Raw genomic sequence first — 23,216 nt, forward strand, 5'->3', positions numbered from 1 at the left:
TGGTGTGTGTACACTCAGACAGTGAGTGCACGCACGCAGGAGCTAGTAGCCTATGGACACAGTGACTGGGTGTCCTAGACTCCTAGTACAGTAAGAGTAAGTAAGTAGTAACAGTAAGTAGTAGAACTAACTAATAACAATAATCAATCAGCGATCAGAAGGAAATGGAGTGTGGGTGGTGTGTGTACACTCAGACAGTGAGTGCACGCACGCAGGAGCTAGTAGCCTATGGACACAGTGACTGAGTGTCCTAGACTCCTAGTACAGTAAGTAGTAACAGTAAGTAGTAGAACTAACTAATAACAATAATCAATCAGCGATCAGAAGGAAATGGAGTGTGGGTGGTGTGTGTACACTCAGACAGTGAGTGCACGCACGCAGGAGCTAGTAGCCTATGGACACAGTGACTGAGTGTCCTAGACTCCTAGTACAGTAAGAGTAAGTAGTAACAGTAAGTAGAACTAACTAATAACAATAATCAATCAGCGATCAGAAGGAAATGGAGTGTGGGTGGTGTGTGTACACTCAGACAGTGAGTGCACGCACGCAGGAGCTAGTAGCCTATGGACACAGTGACTGGGTGTCCTAGACTCCTAGTACAGTAAGAGTAAGTAAGTAGTAACAGTAAGTAGTAGAACTAACTAATAACAATAATCAATCAGCGATCAGAAGGAAATGGAGTGTGGGTGGTGTGTGTACACTCAGACAGTGAGTGCACGCACGCAGGAGCTAGTAGCCTATGGACACAGTGACTGAGTGTCCTAGACTCCTAGTACAGTAAGTAGTAACAGTAAGTAGTAGAACTAACTAATAACAATAATCAATCAGCTATCAGAAGGAAATGGAGTGTGGGTGGTGTGTGTACACTCAGACAGTGAGTGCACGCACGCAGGAGCTAGTAGCCTATGGACACAGTGACTGAGTGTCCTAGACTCCTAGTACAGTAAGAGTAAGTAAGTAGTAACAGTAAGTAGAACTAACTAATAACAATAATCAATCAGCGATCAGAAGGAAATGGAGTGTGGGTGTGTGTACACTCAGACAGTGAGTGCACGCACGCAGGAGCTAGTAGCCTATGAACACAGTGACTGAGTGTCCTAGACTCCTAGTACAGTAAGAGTAAGTAGTAACAGTAAGTAGAACTAACTAATTACAATAATCAATCAGCGATCAGAAGGAAATAGAGTGTGTGTTGTGTGTGTACACTCAGACAGTGAGTGCGCACACGCAGGAGCTAGTAGCCTATATGAACAGTGACAGTGAGTGTCCCTACGGGTACAGTAAGAGTAAGTAGTAAGTAAGTACAACTAACAATAATCTATCAGTAATCAGAAGGAAATAGAGTGTGTGTACACACAGACGGTGAGTGAGTGCACACACGCAGGAGCTAGCTAGTAGCCTATAAACAGTGACAGTCAGTGAGTGTCCTACTCCTAGTACAGTATAACTACAATACTATTAGTAAAGGACAGCAGAAATACTGGTATAGATGATGAGAGAAATAAACAGAGGACAGCTGCCCACAGAGGCAAGGCCCCCCTGAGGCCTAAACCTGTAAGCTTGCAGCAGCTGCCTGTCTCTAATGTAACACACAAGCTACTAACTAAAATACAATGTCTATCTAAATAACAACAATACAGGTGTATATGGCAGGTGTAGGTGAGCAAAAACGCTAGGTAAATGAACACAATAGAGCACTTGCTAAGCCAAAGCACAAAGGAGCAGATCTCTCTCTGTACAAGTCTCAGGCAAGCATGGAAAACCCGAACATGGCGGCCGCTATTTATAGGGTAGGGGCTGGCCAGGGTCCCCCTCTGTGATTGGCTGCCGTCAGAGGGCCTGGGAGCCCTCTGATTGGCTCTAAGCACATCAATCTGGGCTATGACGCTATTCGAGCTCGGTACCGAGCTCGAATAGCGCCGGTTTGCTCGAATAGCTCGAATAGTGAATGGGCTATTCGAGTGTTCTCGAATAGCCCATTCGAATAGCTCCAGCTATTCGGAGCTCGAATACCGAGCTCGAATAGCTGAAAAAGAGCTCGAATATTCGAGCTACTCGAATATTCGAGCTCTGCTGAGCACCACTAGTAGTATCAACAGCGCTTTCAAACAGGATAATGCTCAGATTGGTTATGTATAACTCACGTGTCCCCACATGTGCAAATCCTCGTAAATTGCAAGTGTAGATAGTGTTCCTCCACTCTCCCCACAAGCCGCAACAGATACGGCAGCGGATACAGCAGCGGCGTTAGATCCCTGTCCTCACAACGGCAGGTCCCGTGCAGGGCGCGTCACTTCCGCCAGTAAGACTCTGCGGGCTGCTCCTAGTACTTCCGCCCAAACGGGCTACACTGGGCTTTGCTATACACGGTGACGTCACCTAAGGATCTACGAACTCTCCACATGGGCAGCAGCTGCGCGCTAACTACTTGCCCAGTTCGGATCCTAATAGTCTTGTCGCCCACAGATTTGAACAATAATGCTCCACTAAACGGTGGCCTTCGTCAGGAGGGTTTCTCTTTTTGAAGTTAACTTCAAAAAGAGAAACCCTCCTGACGAAGGCCACCGTTTAGTGGCTGAAACGCGTAGAGGTGGAGCATTATTGTTCAAATCTGTGGGCGACAAGACTATTAGGATCCGAACTGGGCAAGTAGTTAGCGCGCAGCTGCTGCCCATGTGGAGAGTTCGTAGATCCTTAGGTGACGTCACCGTGTATAGCAAAGCCCAGTGTAGCCCGTTTGGGCGGAAGTACTAGGAGCAGCCCGCAGAGTCTTACTGGCGGAAGTGACGCGCCCTGCACGGGACCTGCCGTTGTGAGGACAGGGATCTAACGCCGCTGCTGTATCCGCTGCCGTATCTGTTGCGGCTTGTGGGGAGAGTGGAGGAACACTATCTACACTTGCAATTTACGAGGATTTGCACATGTGGGGACACGTGAGTTATACATAACCAATCTGAGCATTATCCTGTTTGAAAGCGCTGTTGATACTACTGACACTCGCTGATTAGGAACTGTTTACGTATCACAGCCCACACATTGGAGTGGAGTATACCTGCACAAATTGCTGGAAGGAAGTCTTTTACTCTTGATAAACGAGACTGTTATTATAAGTGCCAGAAACGGCCTAAAGGAGATTTTTTGCTAGTTGGATTAGCATTTTATCATTATTTTTTATACGGAGTCGTGCATTGCCTATTTTTAAAAGGTGTTTTCAGAAGGGCCCTTCTTAGTGTGAGAGGTGAGCATGAGTGGGTGAATGATCTATGAGGTGTTGTGTAAACTTCTTGTTGAAATTTATGCTATTAGGGTTACTATTAATAAACGAATTTGGGGAATATCCAGCGCGTGCTATCTGTATTTTATCTTTGTTTTTCTATTTCATCTACAATCTGTATCCATTTGAGAATACATGCAGCAGGCTCCTGTGCATCACTACTTATTCAGTTTAATGCCTTATTTCAGTCTTAGAAGTTATGCCGGTTCCTTTTGTATATTAAGGACCAATAAACCTGAAACAGGAAGTTGCTATGTTTGAGATAATGGTTAATAGCGTGACAAAGTCATTCCTAAAAACACCGATCCGCACAGAACTGACGCAAGTCACTTTGTTTGGCTGCTCATTAAAGGACAGCTATTGGGAAAAAATGTAAAATACTTACATAGAAATTGTGAATTTATCTCAGAGTAAAATGAACTATTATTTACCTTTGTCCTATGTTTCTGTCACTTACAGTAAGTTTTTAAAAGCTGACAGATTTTGGACTAGTCCATCTTCTCATGGGGGACTCTTAGTATAAACTTAGTATATTGGGAAAAAATGTAAAATGTAAAATACTTACATAGAAATTGTGAATTTATCTCAGAGTAAAATGAACTATTATTTACCTTTGTCCTATGTTTCTGTCACTTACAGTAAGTTTTTAAAAGCTGACAGATTTTGGACTAGTCCATCTTCTCATGGGGGACTCTTAGTATAAACTTAGTATATTGGGAAAAAATGTAAAATGTAAAATACTTACATAGAAATTGTGAATTTATCTCAGAGTAAAATGAACTATTATTTACCTTTGTCCTATGTTTCTGTCACTTACAGTAAGTTTTTAAAAGCTGACAGATTTTGGACTAGTCCATCTTCTCATGGGGGACTCTTAGTATAAACTTTATTTTTTTCCAAAAGCAATCCCTGGGAAGCATCTATGAAAAGATACTGGTCAGTTTCCTTACTCATTTTCACACTATCTCAGCAGCTGAACCAAGCAACTGTTGTTCAGCAAGTGCTTTTGTACATAAAGACATACCAGATAATACCCCATGAGGGAATGTTCTTGTTCAAAACCTGCCAGATTTTCACTAGCTATGTAAATGACAGCAACATTGGAAAAAGTAATAGTGCATTTTACTCTTGGATAAATCTTATGTATCTTATTATGTTTATATTTTACAATTTTTTTGCGATGGTTGTTCTTTAAACAATGTCATCTGCTATCTTAATCCTACAGTGTTAGTCTATCCATACCTAAGGCATGCTTAAAATGGAGCTCAATCAATTATATTGTATACCTGCATTTTTCATTTTGCCTTCACTTTATACTAACAGGTCACCCCATATATCAGCAATATTAGCTGCAATTTTACAACTGTACTATAATAAACTAGCTACAGTATGCCCTGATTACAGTATGCCCCTCCCCCCTTTTGAAGTGTTCCCTCCATCCTGTTTTAAATTTTCTTTCTGCGCCGTCATTATATTATCAACACTCAAGCAAAGATTAAGTATAGAGGAGCAGAGCCATTATAAGTATCTCCTAGTGTAAGACAGTGGCTGTGACATGCTAGCACCTTAAAGAGAACCCGAGGTGGGTTCTAAGAATGCTATCAGCACACAGAGGCTGGGTCTGCATATACTGCCCAGCCCCTGTTGCTATACAGTGCTTCCCACAGGCCCCCTGCGCTCTGCTTGCCCCCCATAAATCAAGCGTCGAGCTGTCGACAAACAGCGCGTCGCAGCCAGCTGTTTACCTCTGCATCTGTCCGTCTCTGCCGCTCCCCCACCTCCTCTATAGCTCCGGTCCCCGCCCACATCCCTTCCCTCCAATCACAAGTTTTGCAGGGGGGCCCAGTGATTTCTAGTTATGCCCCTGATCTGTGTGCATCAGTTCTGTGACTGTTTGAGTCAGCCATGCCCTGCTGCCATCTCTGCAATACATATACTATATATATATATATTATGTTATATATATTATTGCTGCTTTTTACAGTTTAAACTTACTTATCACAACTAGTGGAGGCAACCCCTGGCAGCGAGTTTGCTGCAAGATTATAGCTGTGCTTTAAAGGATATCTGTCATGAGAGAAACGTTTCCTGTTTGTAATGCCAATCCTCTGGTTTGTGAGCATCCACAGACTTTCCAGCGGAGGATGGCTGCAAAATATTTTTGTGATCTACAGACGTGAAGAATATTCACAGGATCCCATTAAGGGATTATATGTTATTTGGAATTTCATGCTCTGTATTTGCTGTCTCCTACACTTACTATGGCAGCAGACAGTTTTCCAGGCAATTGACTCCCCACACAGACATTTATGTTGTGTCACTCCCTTGACACAGGGATGCAGACTGGGAGAGTCAGACAATCTCCTCTTCCTACATCGTAAGCCAGTCTAGCAGTGCCACAGCCAGGAATTCTTTAGAAAAAGGATACTTTCATGGCAGGTGTACTTTGAAGTGACCCTACAGAAAACCTCAGCAATATTAGTGAGTATGTGGTGATGAGGTATAATAACAGAGGTATCCCACCAGTGAAAAAGGCTTGTCTAAATTTCCAGTGTATTTCTTTTTAAACAATACCAGTTGCCTGAAAGCCCTGCTGATCTCTTTGGCTGCAGTAGTGTCTGAATCCCACACCTGAAACAAGCATGCAGGTAATCCAGTCAGACCTCAGTCAGAGCACCTGATCTGCATGCTTGTTCAGGGTCTATAACTACAATTACAAGAGGCAGAGGATCAGCAGGACAGCCAGGCAATGTGCATTGTTTAAAAGGAAATAGGTCAGCCTCTGTATCCCACTCAGTTGAGATGTACTTTAAGGCAAACAATTGTTAAGAAATTGTACCAATTATGGTTCATTTACTATGTTATGGAACTCATACTATCACTATGGTATAGATCAAGTTGTGATTTCCTCTGAGGGATGTTTAGGGATTTGACTATGTATTCTGTAAAAAGCTGTGGAAGATGTCTGCTATATAAATACACAATAAATGGCTGCGTATTACATATCTCACCTTCTATATAAAATGAAACCATTTCATGCTAAACTATAGGTATTTGTGAGGTATTTTTTTAAACTACTGAAGCTTTTAAGCTTGTGTAGATTTATACGTCAGGTCAGAGCTCCCACTGCTGGCAGTAAAGCAAACTGCAGACAAGTTACACAAAGCCTGGTCAGAGTAAGCTTACAGAAAGACCTTGTACATGTCAAGGCAGTTTCGCACATGACAGCATCTATTTCAGAAGAACAGCACATATGCAGAGCTCTAAGTGCTTCTCAATTGCATGGTGCAAGCTAGACAATAAGGCTATAATGACACACGGTTTTCACTCTGCTGTGCTCTTTGTAATTCTTCTGGTCAACATTTTTGTGTTTTCCGGTAATTAGCTTACCATACTTACTTAGTGCCTCGATAATTTAAAGTTATCATCACGTAATGCCAGTATCCGGAACGTATAGTTTTCAAAGCGCTTGGTTGTTGCAGTTAATTACAGAGACAGGTCCAATGCAAAGTAATTTTGGTTAATTTGGTAGTATGACTGATGTATTACTGTATGTGTAAAACACACATTTACTCTTTCATGGAGCCTTTTATACTAAAATAGCATGTTAGAAAGCCAGCTAGCAATGTCCGCAGTTCAAACAAACATGAGATATGTGCTCTGAGTTAAGGGAAAAAAATAGTTGCGATTCAATATTCTTATTGTCTATTATTATTCTTTTTATATTTATATAGCACCAACATCTTCCCCAGCAATGCACAGAGTATTATTATTATTATTTAGTATTTATATAGTGCTGACCATCTTGTCTTGTCACTTAACTGTTCCTCAGAGGGGCTCACAGTCTAACCCTTAGCGTAGACATATGTTTATGTATGTATAGTGTAGTGTATGTATGGTAGTCTAGGACCAATTTAGGAGGAAGCCAATTAACTTATTTGTTTTTGGGGATGTGGCTGGGATTCGAACTGGAGACCCAGTGCTGCAAAGTTTAAAGGGCTACATATTCCTGGAAAAGAAAAAACAGCTTAACTTTCCTGGGGCTTCTTGCAGTCCCCTGTAGTCATCCTTGTGGGACCCTCCAGTGAGCAGTGGTGACCCCCTCAAAGCTGTTCGGTCGCACTCCCGTTGCCGGGAGCAATCTGTGCGTGCACAATAGTGATTTTCCTGTGCATGCACAGAGCGCTGCCGTGCATGGGGGCGTGACAAGGAGGTGAGGAACATAAACAGGAAACATGTATAAATAGAATATGAGTGGCAGGCTCAGTGGACGTCTGCTTCAGGGAGGGTTTCACTCACTGGTACTGGAGTATAGGGTACCACCTTTGGCGTGCTCAGATTGGAATATTAGATGCAGTATATATCATGTAAAAAGGAAAACAAAATCTTGCACCGCTCCAAGGTCCTTTATTCTATCAGTCCAATCTTCATACATATACATTCATGTCCATCTTGTAAATATAGAAATGTATTCAAACATACCCTGATGGAGTCCTGGCTGTGGGGCAATGTGGGGCGGCAGCGGCCTGCCTGACGACCGTTTCGCTCAACGAGCTTCCTCTGAGGCTCCGTGCGCGTTGAACATCCCATATTGGGGGACTTTTATATTACCCATCGGCAATTCTGTGTTCCGGGCACGTGACGCCGCTACGCATCACTTCCTGTCCACGTCAGCCGCATGCACGCGTACTGTATGACGCGTGTCATGCGCATATCCGGACAGGAAGCGAAATGCGTTCCACGCTGGAACACACAGTCCTCCGTCCGCATCGGGTGCGCGCACGCGTACCACTTGACGCATGCGGACATACCCATAGACGGGAAGCCTATGTGCTCCATATTAGACGCTTGGGCTCCAATTCTTTCAGAGTCCAAACATCCTCCACTAGGTGGTGCCTAAATATACAGGAAACCCCACATTGCCCCACAGCCAGGACTCCATCAGGGTATGTTTGAATACATTTCTATATTTACAAGATGGACATGAATGTATATGTATGAAGATTGGACTGATAGAATAAAGGACCTTGGAGCGGTGCAAGATTTTGTTTTCCTTTTTACATGATATAAACAGGAAACACTAGGAAGAGTTTCATGTCCTTGCAAACATAAAACCTGTATCAGAGGAAATGAAAGAGATGCTGAAGATATTTAGAGATGGCTAAACTGAAAATGTGGATAGTTATTGAAACAAGCATCTGTTAGAAGTGCAGGTAATCTTTCTACAATAAGGGTATAAGAGGCGCCCTGGTGTAATAAAAGCATCTAAAAGCAGTTTAAAAACGGAAAATAAATTTGAGGTAGCTTACCTCAGTGATGAAAAAATCTTTGTATTTTACAAAGGTTTTTATTAGTAGCACAGGCAACGCGTTTCGCGGGTCAGAGTCCGCTTCCTCAGGCCAATAACAGTGCCAAACTAAATGACAGATTTAGCAAAGGGAGCCAAAGAGGTAATCTTTCTAGGCAGACAGCTGCTTATTTTTGCCCAGTACTCATATAATATAAGCTCATTCATGTCACACACAGCGTAAGGATCCATAGACAGTGATTCATGCATGGCCCAGCCTACATCAGGCCTGCTCATTTATGCCTGTGGTGATGGTTTGAGGAGCTGTGTTGCTTATCCTGGAGAAAATGATAATGATCTGGCATGGTTTCCCTCCAAAAGCTACACTGGGAGATTGCAGTGCTGTAGCTACACAGCCATGGGCCTTAGTACAAATTTTACACCCCCTTCCCCCAGCACTACAGGCATTATGCAGACCTCCAAAATCATCTTTCCAAGGACAAAAACTGGGTGGGAGGTGTAAACAGAGGGTAAGGAGTGGTTTGTTCATGACTAGCACTATTGAAAACACATATAGAGTTGATCATTACCACCAGAGCTAATGCAGAAACTGGAGCCCAGTGTGGGTCCCTTCGGTCCTGGGGTTGAGCAAGCAAGGGAATGAGGGGTGGTCATGTTGACATCAGTAACAGAAATGAGCAACCTGTGGGATTTTTTCATATAGCTAGAGTTTTATTAAACACTTAGAACAGTGGATTCATATGCATGGAACCACTATAGGACACCTTTAAAATGTAACACCAACCAAAATGTTTAGTTTCGGATACAGTGGAGAAGGGCTATGGCCTGTATTGAGTACTGTGCTAGGGAAATCTGTGGTAATTTCCTGTCCCAGGAATGGAGTCGCTGAGTGGAGGAAGTGAGGTAAAGTATCTCTGGTGGTCACACACATAGCTCTTTTGTTAACATCAGTAAGTGTTAGAACATCTGTGAGATTCTTATTGCTGTATTGAGAAGAATATTATCAGTGTCACGGTCACTGAGAGAAAAAAAAAAGTAGAGGCAAATCTCCTCAGTCAATTTAGACATATATTTTCCTTCCTCATTCTATATAACAGCAGCATGGTGGCGTAGTGGTTAGCGCTCTCGCCTTGCAGCACTGGGTCCCCTGGTTCGAATCCCAGCCAGGTCAACATCTGCAAGGAGTTCGTATGTTCTCCCCGTGTCTACGTGGGTTTCCTCTGGGCACTCTGGTTTCCTCCCACACCCCAAAAACATACAGCTTACCCCCTAAAAATTGGCCCTAGACTACAATACATACACTACACAATAGACATATGACTATGGTAGGAACTAGATTGTGAGCATCTTGGAGGGACAGTTAATGACAAGACTGTATATACTTTGTGCAGCACTGCGAAAGATGTCAGCACTATATAAATACTAAATATTAATAATAATAATAATAATAACACCAAAACAAACAAAAACCTTTCAATCACAAGGCCTTGATATTCCTTACAACATCGTACTACAAATAACACTGAACCACATCAGTCTATAAATTCCCTCCATACTGTATCAGCTCCTAAGTAATAAAGTTCAGTTAGAGTAGTAGAGTTATAATACTATTTTTAATATATATTTTAGTGAAGGTATGTTTTAGGTTTACTGGTCTGTTAAAAGTCCCAAACAAAAAGTCCTATTACTTCCATTAAGGCTGAAACCTCACAGATAATAATAAATATCTCAATAATGGCAAGAGACACTGTTTGTACATGTCTCAATGTTTAAACCCTTACAAGATATTAGAAATGTATTATTTTATTAGGAAAAAAAATAATAATGTGCAACTAAAGTATTTTCCACCAGGGGGCACTTGTAGACAAATTATTGTGATATAAATTCTGTTAGCCTGAGCTTACACTACACAAGTCAATAAAATCAGATAACAAAGTTAATGTTAATAGCCACAGCGTTGGGAATATTTATTAGGTATGCCTGAGGATATATTTATATATTTAATTGCGTATCTGTAGCTTCTAATAATATTTACTGTTGCCAAATTTTGAATTTGATTCCAGTAGACATTCTGCGCATAGATTTAGCTATGTAACACACACACCAATTTATTTGCAGGACATTGAATCCTCTTTAAGAAGATAAGGGTGTTTCTGCAGCCAAATTGTGTGTGAACACTTTGCATAGCCACAGCTTAATTTTATGTTATTTAAAGCCCAAGTCCTAGAAAAAAAAAATCCTATATAATAATTTCCCTGTCCTATGTCCTCCTGTGACCATTGTGCCTGGCATGCATGCTTGGCACGTGGGCAGTCTTTGGGCAGCGGCCATGGATGGGTGAGCACGGCCATGCGCGGATCGCATCCATGTGCGTGCCTATAGGTCAGTGTCGCGTGCGTGTTACAGGGAGGGGTAACACCCGTATGTGCGAGGTCGCGAGCATGGCACACGCCTAACAGCCTAGCGCCCATTATTTAATGACTATATATATATATATATATATATATATATATATATATATATATATATTTGTAGTAAAATCGTTAGAAAGTGTTGGGGTTTTATTGCTGTCTGTATCCCATGTATTGGGTATATTTTGTCTTACTTTTACTGCCCGGGGAACTTTGTGGCTTTTATACAAGAACTCTTAGAGCCAGGCACAGGAAACTTGTTATTGAAATACTATTCATTGTCCCTTAGATTTTGACATGAAATGAAAAAAACATATTCCTTGCAGCATAAATTAGCACAACATATTAGCATATTCCCATTGTCTGTGGTAAAAACACGTGTGAAAATTCACATTCAAATACGTATTTTCATGCAAAAAAAGTTTTTCACAATGATAAGTGTGAACCCTGCCTTACTTTCTAGCCAACCTCCATGCCATGTAATCTTCGGATAATCTATTCCTCTTTAATGATTTAGCAATTCCAAAATATAACATTAATATATTCCTAAAATATAAAGTTAAACTTAGATAAAATTCAGGGGCAAAGTACTTACTGCAACGGCATTTGGTGTTGCTCAGTAAACGCTAGGCTCACGCCTTTAGGGTTCATTCACATACAGTGCGTTTTACTGAGTAACATGAAGGTCCATAGACTTTCATTTTATCATTCACACTACAACAGTGAGTTACTGTGCAGTGCATTTCACCTCAACGGGAGTTAAAACAGCAGCACTGAGTGCTTTTGTGAGAAGTGTGTTGCCCCATCTCTATTTATTTTTAAAGTGTTATCTCACTCCAGGTTTGCTGTAACACACCCAGAGCCGGGACAAGGTCCTCCGGCACCTGAGGCTGAGACATCAAAGTGCGCCCCTCCATCCCTCCCACCCCAGCCGTCACACACTGATTGCTATTAGACTAAGAGGCACCCTAGGGCCCCCAAAATCCCCAACACCTTAATCTCTAGTTATCTGGCTTGCAGTCACTGCTATGTATGCCCTTTTCTTATTTCTTTCTGCTTCAAACACAATTGGGAATGACAGCAGAATGAATTGTGCGCCCCCTCCTACACTGCGCCCTGAGGCTGGAGCCTTTTCAGCCTCTGCCTCGGCCCGGCCCTGAACACACCCCAACCTAATCTCTGTGTTCTTGCAGTCCTCCACAGTACACTCCCTATTCTCAAATATAGAAAAGGCTCCAAATTAGTACAAAACCAAACCAAAAATGCCCCAAGGCTTAACTATAAGACTGACTCTCTCTCTCTCTCTCTCTCTCTCTCTCTCTCTCTCTCTCTCTCTCTCTCTCTCTCTCTCTCTCTCTCTCTCTCTCTCTCTCTCACACTCTCTCTCTCTCTCTCTCTCTCTCTCTGTATATATATATTGATGGTTCCATGGAGATGGTTCAATGGAGATGGTTCCATGGACGTCATACTTTTATCCTGTGGCGACACTACTTTGGTCAGGGCATACCTATAAATGCAAGGGAGAGCACCAGCAGCACCTATATTTCTATATATTATAGTGACATCCATTTTAAGCAAACACTAATGTTTGGATTGTGCCAGTACCCTATGTAAGATAACATTTATCTATGTTTGTGCCTGCTGGGCTAAAGCCAAATTTATCATGCATTTTTGTATTTAGGAATCCAAACTTGGCTGTTTTGAGTTATTACAGATCATTATTGAATTATTGTCTTTGTAAAGCTGTATCTTGCACTTAGAGATAAGATGTGAGGAGTTTACGTGTCTGTAGATGTTGAAAGCCGCTCTTTTATATAACTGGTATTATATTGCAGTTCACATGCTTTCTGTCCCCAAATGTGGTTAAAGTTAAAAAAGAAAAAAAAAAATTGGCACCACATTTTAAGCAGCTGACCAAACATCACACAAGTCTAGAAAAGCAGTTCTCGTGGAAAGAACATGCATGTTTATCACGTCTCTGTTTTTTCAGTAGCCAAGGGCAGATTTGAATCAGTTCTAAATGAGAACTCTGTGCTCCCTATTGGGCTTAATCAATAGAACAGTGTAAGGAGCAGTGATAGTGTGTAAAGTGTCACATAGCATGGCAACATAGTGTCACATAGCGTGATTATAATGGATTATTTCAATATGCACAGTGCCCTATTAAAGCCAAATCCAACACTCCTTTTTTTCGTTTTTATTTTAGTGGTGAATGGTGGGAAAAGAGGTAAGAAATGTCTGTGTGTAGGTTATTATTATTTCTGTGCTCCCATTACATTGCACTTGCAGTTTTTTGGGGTTTATTATGAACACAGAGGGTGGAATAGTTATAAACAGGGCCGGCCCGCTCATGAGGCGGGGTGAAACATTTGCCTCAGGTGGCATTTCTGGGGGGGAGGCATCCGCCTGTCTATGTGTGCGGGGGGCCGCCCGCCGAGCTGGAGGGGTAGCGGGCAGAAAGGGGGATTGGGCCTAGCGGTGGGGAGGGGGGTCAGACCCCCCCTCCCTCGCCTGGGTCCCCCGATCTGTGCTCCCCTCCAGCTCTAAAAAGTGAAGTACCAGCTCTATGATTAAGAGGCAACGGGCGGGGATCACTCACCTTTTCCGCATTCCAGCGTGCGATTCACTGACGTCACTTCCTGCAATGCCGCCCACTGTATTGTAAGTGGACGGCGTTGCAGGAAGTGACGTCAGTGAAGTGCACGATGGAACGCGGGAAAGGTGGGTGATCCCCGCCCGTTGCCTCTTAATCATAGAGCTGGTATTTCACTTTTTAAAGCTGGAGGGGAGCGCAGATCGGGGAACCCAGGCGAGGGAGGGGGGGGTCCGACCCCCCTCCCCACCGCTAGGCCCAATACCCCCTTTCCTGCCCGCTACCCCTCCAGCTCGGTGGCCCCCCCACCCACGGACGGGGGGGCGATTTTTTCCTAATTTTGCCTCAGGCGGCAAAAAGTCAAGGGCCGGCCCTGGTTATAAAGGCCACAAGTTGCCTCCTGAGAAAATGGGCGCCTGATGAAATAGTAAGCGTTAGGGACAACCATTATTTTATTAGGCACCCATTTTACCAGGACATGTACTGGAGGCAGATAGGGTTAGGAAACGGGGGGGTGGGGGTTCTTCCGTGTTAGGTGTTAGTGGGGGGTCCTTAGTGTTAGGCATATGGGGGTTAATTAGTCACCACCAGATGGGCTTAGGGTTAGGCATCACTGGGGAGGGGAAGTTTAGTGTTAGTCATGGGGTAGTTAAGGTTAGTCACCACTAAGGGGGGGTCTTAGGATTAGGCATACCCGGGGGTCCTTAGTGTTAGTCATTGGGGGTTATGGTTAGGCCTGCCAGGGGGGTCTTAGGGTTAGGCATTACTAGGGGGTCTTACAGTTAAGTACAGCAAGGGGGAGTCTTAGTGTTAAGCTTCACTTGGGTAGTCCTTAGTGTTAGGCATCACCAGGGGAGATTGGTTAGTGTTAGGCATTGCCAGGGGATATTATTTAGGGTTAGGCATCGGTAGTCCTGTGTCTTATGTGAGAAAAGCACTATAGAAATGTTATTGTTATTGTTGTTTGTTATAGAGGAAAGGCTCTATGTGAGCGTAAAGTTAGGTTAGGTCACAGTAAAATATCGGTAAAGATTACAGATATTTTACTATCTGAATTAACTAGTAGAATATCAGGAATATAACAGATATTCTTCTAGCTGCTTTCTCTCACGCCTCTTTTAACCTGCAGCTTTTTCAGGGATGTGTGCCACGGAGGGCCACATGGACTGTAATGAATGACATCAGTAGAGTATGACAAAGATTCGAACTCTTCCCAACTCTATAAAAAGTGCTTTATTTGTGATTCTTGTAGAAATTTCCCCACTTATCTAGACAGAAAGCTAGGGAAATATAAATAGGGACACGTGACAATGGTCAACCCCCAAACCAGGTTCTAACCCTTTTCCACACCATTCAAAACTAAAATATGTGTTTCCCATGAAGTTTAGATATCAGCCAGTGCAGTTATAATGACTATAACTCCTTCAGCACTGTAAAGGACATGCCCATACTGGCTTATCCAGAACCTAGGCAAGACTTCTTGATCAAACAAAGCAGGATACTGGTAAATAAGATGGTTGCATCCATTGACAGATACAATTCCAGTAGTAGTAAACATCTGCAGCATGCAAGTAGCTGGCAGGTGGTCTATTCACCTCCTTCTACAAAGTCACAAGGAGAAGTCGGCACACCATGCACTTATCTTTGGGTGCTTGACGACGTGACATAGGCAGTGTCACATATCAAAGTTCAAACTGCAAGGATCGTCAGCACACCATTCTTCAAAAGCACATAAAATTTATTGTGCCAGTTTCCACAAGATGGACCAACAATTGTTTCGGGGGCCACGCAGGGTCCCCCTTTATCAAGGCATGTGGGCCCTGCGTGGCCCCCAAAACAATTGTTGGTCCATCTTGTGGAAACTGGCACAATAAATTTTATGTGCTTTTGAAGATAGGTGTGCTGACGATCCTTGCATTCACCTCCTTCTGCCTCCCATGTTAAAGAAGTCTTAGCATGACTGCTACAATATTAAAGATCTACTACTGAAATGCAAGTAAAAGTTATTTTAGAAAACATATTTTGGGGGATTAAACAATAAGTACCTGCAGAATCCAAACAGTAGAAAACAACAACTGAAACTTCTGCTGACACACTCAAGTCTGTATTAAAAGTCTATTGCCTAACATCACAGTGAACCAGATGATCATGTGTACAGTGCTGGGGGACCCAGAATAAAATTAACACTGGGGCTCATAGCTGATAAGGAAGTGGCCAGAAGACAGAATAAACTTCCTTATATATTAGTTATATTATTGTACTGACATACTGTATACATGGGATCACTTCAATATAAAACATAATACCAGCTTTGTATAATACTGCTTTAATAAATGAAAGGCAATATTATTATTATTATTATTATTAAAAAATATTTTATATACTGATCAGAATATTGATCATTCCAAGTACTGGTCCAAGCCCTATCCCTAATGCTATATCAATCCATGCCATGCACTCATGATGATGATTTGCATATTCGGAAGTGATGCATCATGGGAAACCACACTTGCTCACTTAAAACTGAATGATTACAAATGCCTTCTGTTTTAAGAAGGCAAAATGACATTCAGCGTTACCTTATACAGTGTTGCTTCAGTATCACTGCTACAGAAATATTACATTTTCTACAGCAAATAACAATGTGAAAAATGAACCAATCAGATCATTGTAGAGACCACTGGTTAGCTCCTCTCCTTACTACCCCATTAGTAAACATTGATTAATAAGTGACAAATGTTTGGCCCTGCTGCTTAAAGTGTTCTGTTTTGAGAGTGTTAGTGAGTTTAGAGGCGCTTTTAGCCTCCTCATACTGTAACCGCGTTTCCTTTCCTCCTACAGAGCTTGCACTAGCACTCACTTATCTCAGAGTACAAATCTCTCCCTGCCTTCTACTCAAAGCCTCCACATCAAGTCAGAACCTGTTTCTCCTCCTAGAGACCGTACCACCACTCCTTCGGGATACCCTCATCATCATACGCGCCACGAGGCTGGGAGGTCCCCTGTTGACAGCCTGAGCAGCTGCAGCAGTTCGTACGACGGAAGTGACCGAGAAGACCACCGGAACGATTTCCACTCACCCATTGGACTCACCAGACCTTCGCCAGACGAAAGAGAAAGCCCCTCAGTCAAGCGCATGCGGCTCTCTGAAGGATGGGCAACATGATACTTTAATTATATATTTGTTTTTTTGCAGTGTGTGTGCTATACCATAAGGGGAATGGGGCAGGGCGGGTGGGTCGATATACATTATATGTGCCGTGTGTGGGGAAATAAAAAACAAAAAAAAATAAAGTCAGGTACTCTGTTTTGTAAAAGTACTTTTAAATGCCTCAGTGATCCAGTCTAGGGGTAAAGCAAACTGCTGGAAGAACAAGCTTAGCACTTAAGCTATCAACAGAAACCTTGTACAAAATAGATTTTGAAGCTAACTTCTTTTTCACTGTTGTGCTCCCTTTGCAAAATGTATGTTACAATAGATAGTGTTAAGTTGCAGGTTCAACGTTATTTACATGTAAATAGACAAAAATAAAATTAAGGAATCTTTTGCCATAGCTGGCAATTTTTTTCTAGGAGAGAAAGCAGCTGTTATGCTACATATGATCAAATGTACAGAAGTTTTGGAAAGACCCAGCAGCAGTGGGCGGCGATGGATAACTGTAGATTGATTGGCTGGGCCGCCTAATCAGTGTAAACTACCAAAACACACAGCTATACAAAAAATAGATAAAAAAGTAAATAAAAAAAATAGTGGCACTTATCTGAACAAAAGTAGGGTCATTTTTCTCAGTGTTTTTGGCAGTTTACTTATTTTTGTTGTTCATTTCTGGGTATACATCACTTAATATATAAAATATAAATTATGTACATTACATTTTGCTTATTTTCATATAAAAAAAAGTTAAATGAAGTTTGCAGAACATTTGTGGCTTTTTGTAGGTAATTTAAGCCAAAATGTGTGTTTTTTTTTTCCCTTGATAGCTTGGCTAAATATTTAAAAAATAAAAAAATACATGAAGTCCCCCCGACCCCCACCCTTTTTTTTCTTTTTTCTTTTTAAAATAAAATAAAAACATTTCTCCCCCGTCCATGAAAAACTTCAAGCTTTTGCTAACTGAAATACCTGTTTTCTCTTTGTAGGAGTCTTTTTTATGTGTATTTCTAATTCTATGAGATAATATTAAGATTCTTTAAGAACAATCTGTGAAAATTAACATGCTTGTGTACAGCGTTCTAATATAAAATAAACATTGAACTAGCAGGGTTTTTCATTCATAGTGGGGAGGGAACATGTCATTCTTGTGCTGCAGCATACTGTATGTGGGTAGCTGTTTTGTTGAACTGCATTCATTTTTTTTTAAATTAAGCTTAGTCACAATGATAACCGCCAAGGCTAAGTATTTTTTTTTTATTAAACCTGTGTTTGGATTCATAAGGGTGAAACAACATCTGCTGTAAATAATAAGAACATGTAGGCCATTTATTTTATACGATAAAGGGTTAGCATATATCAGTGACTTAAGCTGACCATACATGGAATGAGGACTTTGCATAATAGGATGAATTTTGAAAGCTACTGAGATAGTTGGACAGTGTGTGGGACAGACATTATTGTAAAGGGATTCAATAAAGCCAGCTGCATCTTTGCCAAGCAGAACGCTCTTTGTGGATTCAAAATCCACTCTTGCCTGTGTAACCTACTGACACATTTCATCCTATTCTGGAGTTACTAATAGCAACCAGTAACCAGACGTGATTGTTACCAACAACTTTGGGTTACCACCATTGCAGGAAAAAATAGATTGGGCAAGTTCAGCTCTATTGAAATAAATGGTCTTAGAAGGTTGATAGCCATTGGTTGAAGCAGAACACTGTAGAGTTAATTGATACCTGTTATGGAGTAATTGAATAGACTGCAACCGCAAGCATTTAAGAGAGCTCAGGTATCTCCATAAGGTTTGTATAGTCATAAAGCATATAAAAGCCTTAAGAGATCAGAATCCAGGCATGCTATTTTCCTTTCCATTGTTTTCCTACTGGAACTGGGCGGCACTATACACTATACAGACTACAGTTGAACAAGATTAAAGCTACATATGTACCTTGTATAACTGTCACATTGAGCCATCTTTCCCGATAATTTAATGTGCCAGTTTAGGAACAAGGGTCCTGATTCAATTCACTTCTTTTCCTAAGTGTTCTCCTTGGGGATATTTCACATCTTACCAATAAAATGCTTTTAATCCACCACTGAGCAAAAGAATAATGTTGACAGTACTTTTAAAACCTACTTTTTGGTAGTTTTTTAGTTACGAAGTGCTGAAAAGTTATTTTAAACAAAACATATAAAATTAATTTTTAGGGGGAAAATTTTAATTTGATTGGGCCCAAAGAGAACAGACACACTGCTCAAGGAGTCTATTCTGTTCTACAAAGAAGAAAGTAAGTAAAATGATCAGGAGGTACCATGTTATCAGAACTAGTATCATCCAAGGGTTATCAGAAGTAGCATCATGCAAGGGTTTTCCATATTCGGCCAGCTGTGGAAGGGGTTTCAACCAGCTTCAGGAGACACCTATACTCACACTGTACTTTAACCAAAATATTAATAGTTTTTAGTGTCAAAAAATGAATGTGTGAATATAGCTTAACCACTTGCCGACCGTGCACTCATAACGCGCGTCGGCAAAGTGGCAGCTGCAGGACCAGCGACGCAGTATTGCGTCGCCGGCTGCACACTAATTAATCAGGAAGCAGCCGCTCGCGCGAGCGGCTGCTTCCTGTCAATTCACGGCGGGGGGCTCCGTGAATAGCCTGCGGGCCGCCGATCGCGGCTCGCAGGCTAAATGTAAACACAAGCGGAAATAATCCGCTTTGTTTACATTGTACGGCGCTGCTGCCATAAGGCAGATCGGCAATCCCCGGCCAATCAGCGGCCGGGGATCGCCGCCATGTGACATGGGACAGCCTGTCACTGGCTGCACAGGACAGATAGCGTCCTGTGCAGCCCCGATCACCGGAGGGGTAGCAGGTAGGAGAGGGAGGGGGGAATTTCGCCGCGGAGCGGGGCTTTGAGGTGCCCCCCCCCCGCAACACCCACAGCATGCAGAAGCGATCAGACCCCCCCAGCACATCATCCCCCTAGGGGGGAAAAAGGGGGGGCGATCTGATCGCTCTGCATGCCAGCTGATCTGTGCTGGGGGCTGTAGAGCCCACCCAGCACAGATCTGAAAATACAGCGCTGGTCCTTAAGGGGGGGTAAAGGCTAGGTCCTCAAGTGGTTAAAGAGGCTCAGGGACAAACATAAGTATACCTCTAATACTTACCCGGGGCTTCCTCCGCGGTCAGCTCCGTTACGGTTCTACTGACCCTGACTAGCATCGACTGAAGCTGGTAATGGAGCTCACCGTGGCAGACCGCGGGACGACGGCGTGGACTTAGACGTGTTTATGGGGCGGGAGGAAGCCCTGGGTAATTATCAGAGCTGTACTTACGTTCATCTCTGAGTCTCTTTAAGCTTCCAACACTTTCTACTAATTGAAGTTGTCTTTACAAGCTTCCTTGCTTGTAAGGGTAGCATATGGAGGACTCGTGACTTAATTTCAGAATGCATAAGTGGCAGCCCATGCTCTTGGCAGTCTTGTAAGAATGGCAGTATCCTTACCTCCTCCAGTTGTTCTGCATAGTGATGGAGAGAAGCACTTATGTGGTACCCTACCTTTGGGATTTTCATACAGCAAATGCTGAATAAGGCATGATTGATAGCAAAAAAAAAAAATGAGATGGTTAAAAAAAGATTGTTTGAATACTTGGATAGTTTGAAGGGAAATAAGTCCGAACTTCTGTGTATGGCCAGCTTTAGATACATTTCACTAACAACTATGAAACCGTGTTCCATATTATAAACCATCTTTAGATTTTGATGTGTCCAGGATATGCAAATATATCTGAGCTTACGAGTATTGTTAGCAGTAACTTGCCTTTTCGAAGGGTTCTTTCTAGGGAATTGTAAAAAAAAAATGCAAGATAAATAGCCATATTTGAAGTTTACCTAGCAACTCAGCAACTTATACAGCACACTGTAGTCAAGGAAGTTTGTCATTTTAATGGCGGTGCAAAATATCATTAGTCATGTAACCAGCATAAAATCTAAGTGCAGTTGTAGCAAAGCTTAACGTAGTGCAAAAAGATTTCACAGGAGCGTCTGGACAGATAAAGTACATGGCAATATGGATGACAGTCTGCCCTCAGATTCCATCACTGGGAATAAACCATAAAGGATGTCAAGTAGGAACAGGCAACCTATAATGTTCTGGCTGATGTAGAGCTGCAAGACCTAGGATGTCTTGCTAGCCAAGGGTATGCTGGGATATGTGGTTCCACTGGAGAGGCATAGTGTTTGCCTACCTCTAAGAAAAGCGGTAATATGATTTAATAAAATGAGAAGCACAATTTTGCAATGAGGTCACTTTCTGTAAAGTATAATTTTGTAACTCACTAAACCGTACCTTGCCAAAATGTTATTGGCAATGCTATTTTCTTGTTTTGCTTTTTTTGCAATCCCTTTGTATTTAAGGCATTTTTGAGGCAGAGCCTCAAGAGTTATTAACATTTACCATTTAAAAGTGGGCTATATAACAATAATAAAACAAAAATTAGGCAACATTCTTGCTAAAAAAGAATTACAGTGGCAATTTTATTTTGATTTAAAATTCCTGGTTGACACCTATGCACTCTGGAATTATTATTGCTTTCAAAAGATACACCCCAGCAGTACTCGGGCTGAGATAATTTAATGCTCCGCTATCACAGAAAATTAAATGAAAAAAAAAATATACTCAAACAATCTAATAATGCTACTGTAAACAGTAATAAAGAGGTCTAACCTTTATTAAGAAAGTCACCTTTGGGTAACTGTATGTTTGTTGTTTGCCTTTTTTGTTCCCTTCCTCTAACATAATTATAACAATACTGATGTGTGTTGTTCTTCCCATGTGTTTCTTTCAGGAACTTAAATTATATGTATTATTTCCATTTTTTATTAATAAGCCACTTGAACCTGAATAAAGGCTGTTGCCTAAACACAGAGTACTTCATTTGTTCTGAGTGTGCCATGTGCTGTGAGGCCATCAGCTTCACAGTGTACTTTTTTTTTATTTACCCAGAATGCTTTTAATAAAGGACTTTGGAATATTTGTATCTGTGACAGTATTTGACACTGGCTGTACAGCTGAGGCATTGTCGATGGGGGCAATTTACTAAAACTTTTGGGGCTAAATAAGGGGAGAATAGATTTGTTTTTAATTATTTTTATTTATTATTATGTTTTAAACACTGGGATTGTAATATATCTGTTATCAGCTCATGCTTGTGAAACAAATATTCCTGCATCATTGGGTTTCTTCAATACGTTGTATTTAGTAGGAGTGGTCAGCCATGTTTAATTAAAAAAAAAAACATGCTTTTCCAAATACACTTTTTTAAAAACCACCTTTGCCACTGTTGATAAACTATCACCAGCTCTGAAGTCCTTGCAGTGTGGCAATGTAGGCTACTTGTACAAATGGCATTTATTTGGATGGGCCACGCCCATGACAGTGTGGTGAATTCCGCCTTTCAGTACAACCAGACTGTTATCATCAAATTTGCTGCCTTTCAGTAACTGCACATCCCTACTCTTCACAGCTGAAAATTAGTTGCAGAAGGTTGACAGATCTAAGTCATTAACATGCTGAATATATTTCACAAGGTCTTTTTAAAAGATCTAACCTGCCCAGTACCAGGTCTGTCAAATCCTTCACAGCAATTTTTTCTAATTATAAGCCTGGTTGACCTTTTTGTAAACAACTTTGGACTCCTACACTTCACCAGATCTCATCTTACTTTGCTCCAGACAACTTTAGTAAATCACCCCTATTTTAACCAAAGATATGAAGCAATCCAAGACTTCTGGAAGAATGTGATATCGGAAATGAACACTTAATGAAACACCCATTGTCTTTTAAATACAAGTTATCCATTCCTGCTCTAACTGACTTTTTACATGTGAATTTGTGCTAGTCGAACCTGATATTGTTCAAGCTTGGATTGCTTTAGTTGGTTTTATGTATAATTTGAGTTTTATTTTGTAGTTTATTTCTATTAGTATTTTAAATGGAAAGTTTGTAAAAGAGGGAGATCAACTGTTTCTTTCTAACCAATAAAAGCAGAGGCTCACAGCGGCATAAGCTGGACTTTGTCGCCCCTAGATGGCAAGATGTTATATAAAGTTAAATACATCTGTATATCTTAAGGGACCGTATTCAGCTGTCTGTAGTGAACATATATGGATAAAAATTGAAGACGTTTCTCCTGCTGGTATCAAGGTAAAATTTGTATTTTGCGGATAAATAAGTAAAATGACTGTCTTTCATAGTGAACTGGTGTCTCTAGTGCTTTTTTATTATTATCATTATCATTGGTTTACATAGCGCCAGCATCTTCTGTGGCGCTGTACAACAGAATAGAAGATATAATAACCTAATATAAACAATACAACCATGAATAATACAAGATAATGGTGGGTTACAGCTGATGCAATGAACAAATCAACTTCAGATTTTACATAGGGATGGGAGATACCGGTATGTA

At 41.5% G+C, this 23,216-nt stretch overlaps 1 protein-coding gene across 10 annotated transcripts in view; it reads left to right on the forward strand.

Moving 5' to 3' along the window:
- The window catches only part of MEF2C (myocyte enhancer factor 2C), a 369,418-nt gene extending 346,413 nt beyond the window's left edge, over positions 1-23,005 (forward strand). For 4 of the 10 annotated variants that reach the window (XM_068247862.1, XM_068247843.1, XM_068247857.1 and 1 more), the window contains 2 exons: positions 13,200-13,220; positions 16,428-23,005. In XM_068247862.1, the coding sequence (XP_068103963.1) occupies positions 13,200-13,220; positions 16,428-16,752 (346 nt within the window). In that variant the 3' untranslated portion in view covers positions 16,753-23,005. The remainder of the gene's footprint in view (positions 1-13,199; positions 13,221-16,427) is intronic. The other 6 variants (XM_068247894.1, XM_068247872.1, XM_068247869.1 and 3 more) reach the window with 3 other exon arrangements.
- Positions 23,006-23,216: the final 211 nt, after the last annotated feature.

This window comes from Hyperolius riggenbachi, chromosome 1 (genome assembly GCF_040937935.1).
Source record: "Hyperolius riggenbachi isolate aHypRig1 chromosome 1, aHypRig1.pri, whole genome shotgun sequence".
In the NCBI taxonomy this organism is placed as follows: domain Eukaryota; kingdom Metazoa; phylum Chordata; class Amphibia; order Anura; family Hyperoliidae; genus Hyperolius; species Hyperolius riggenbachi.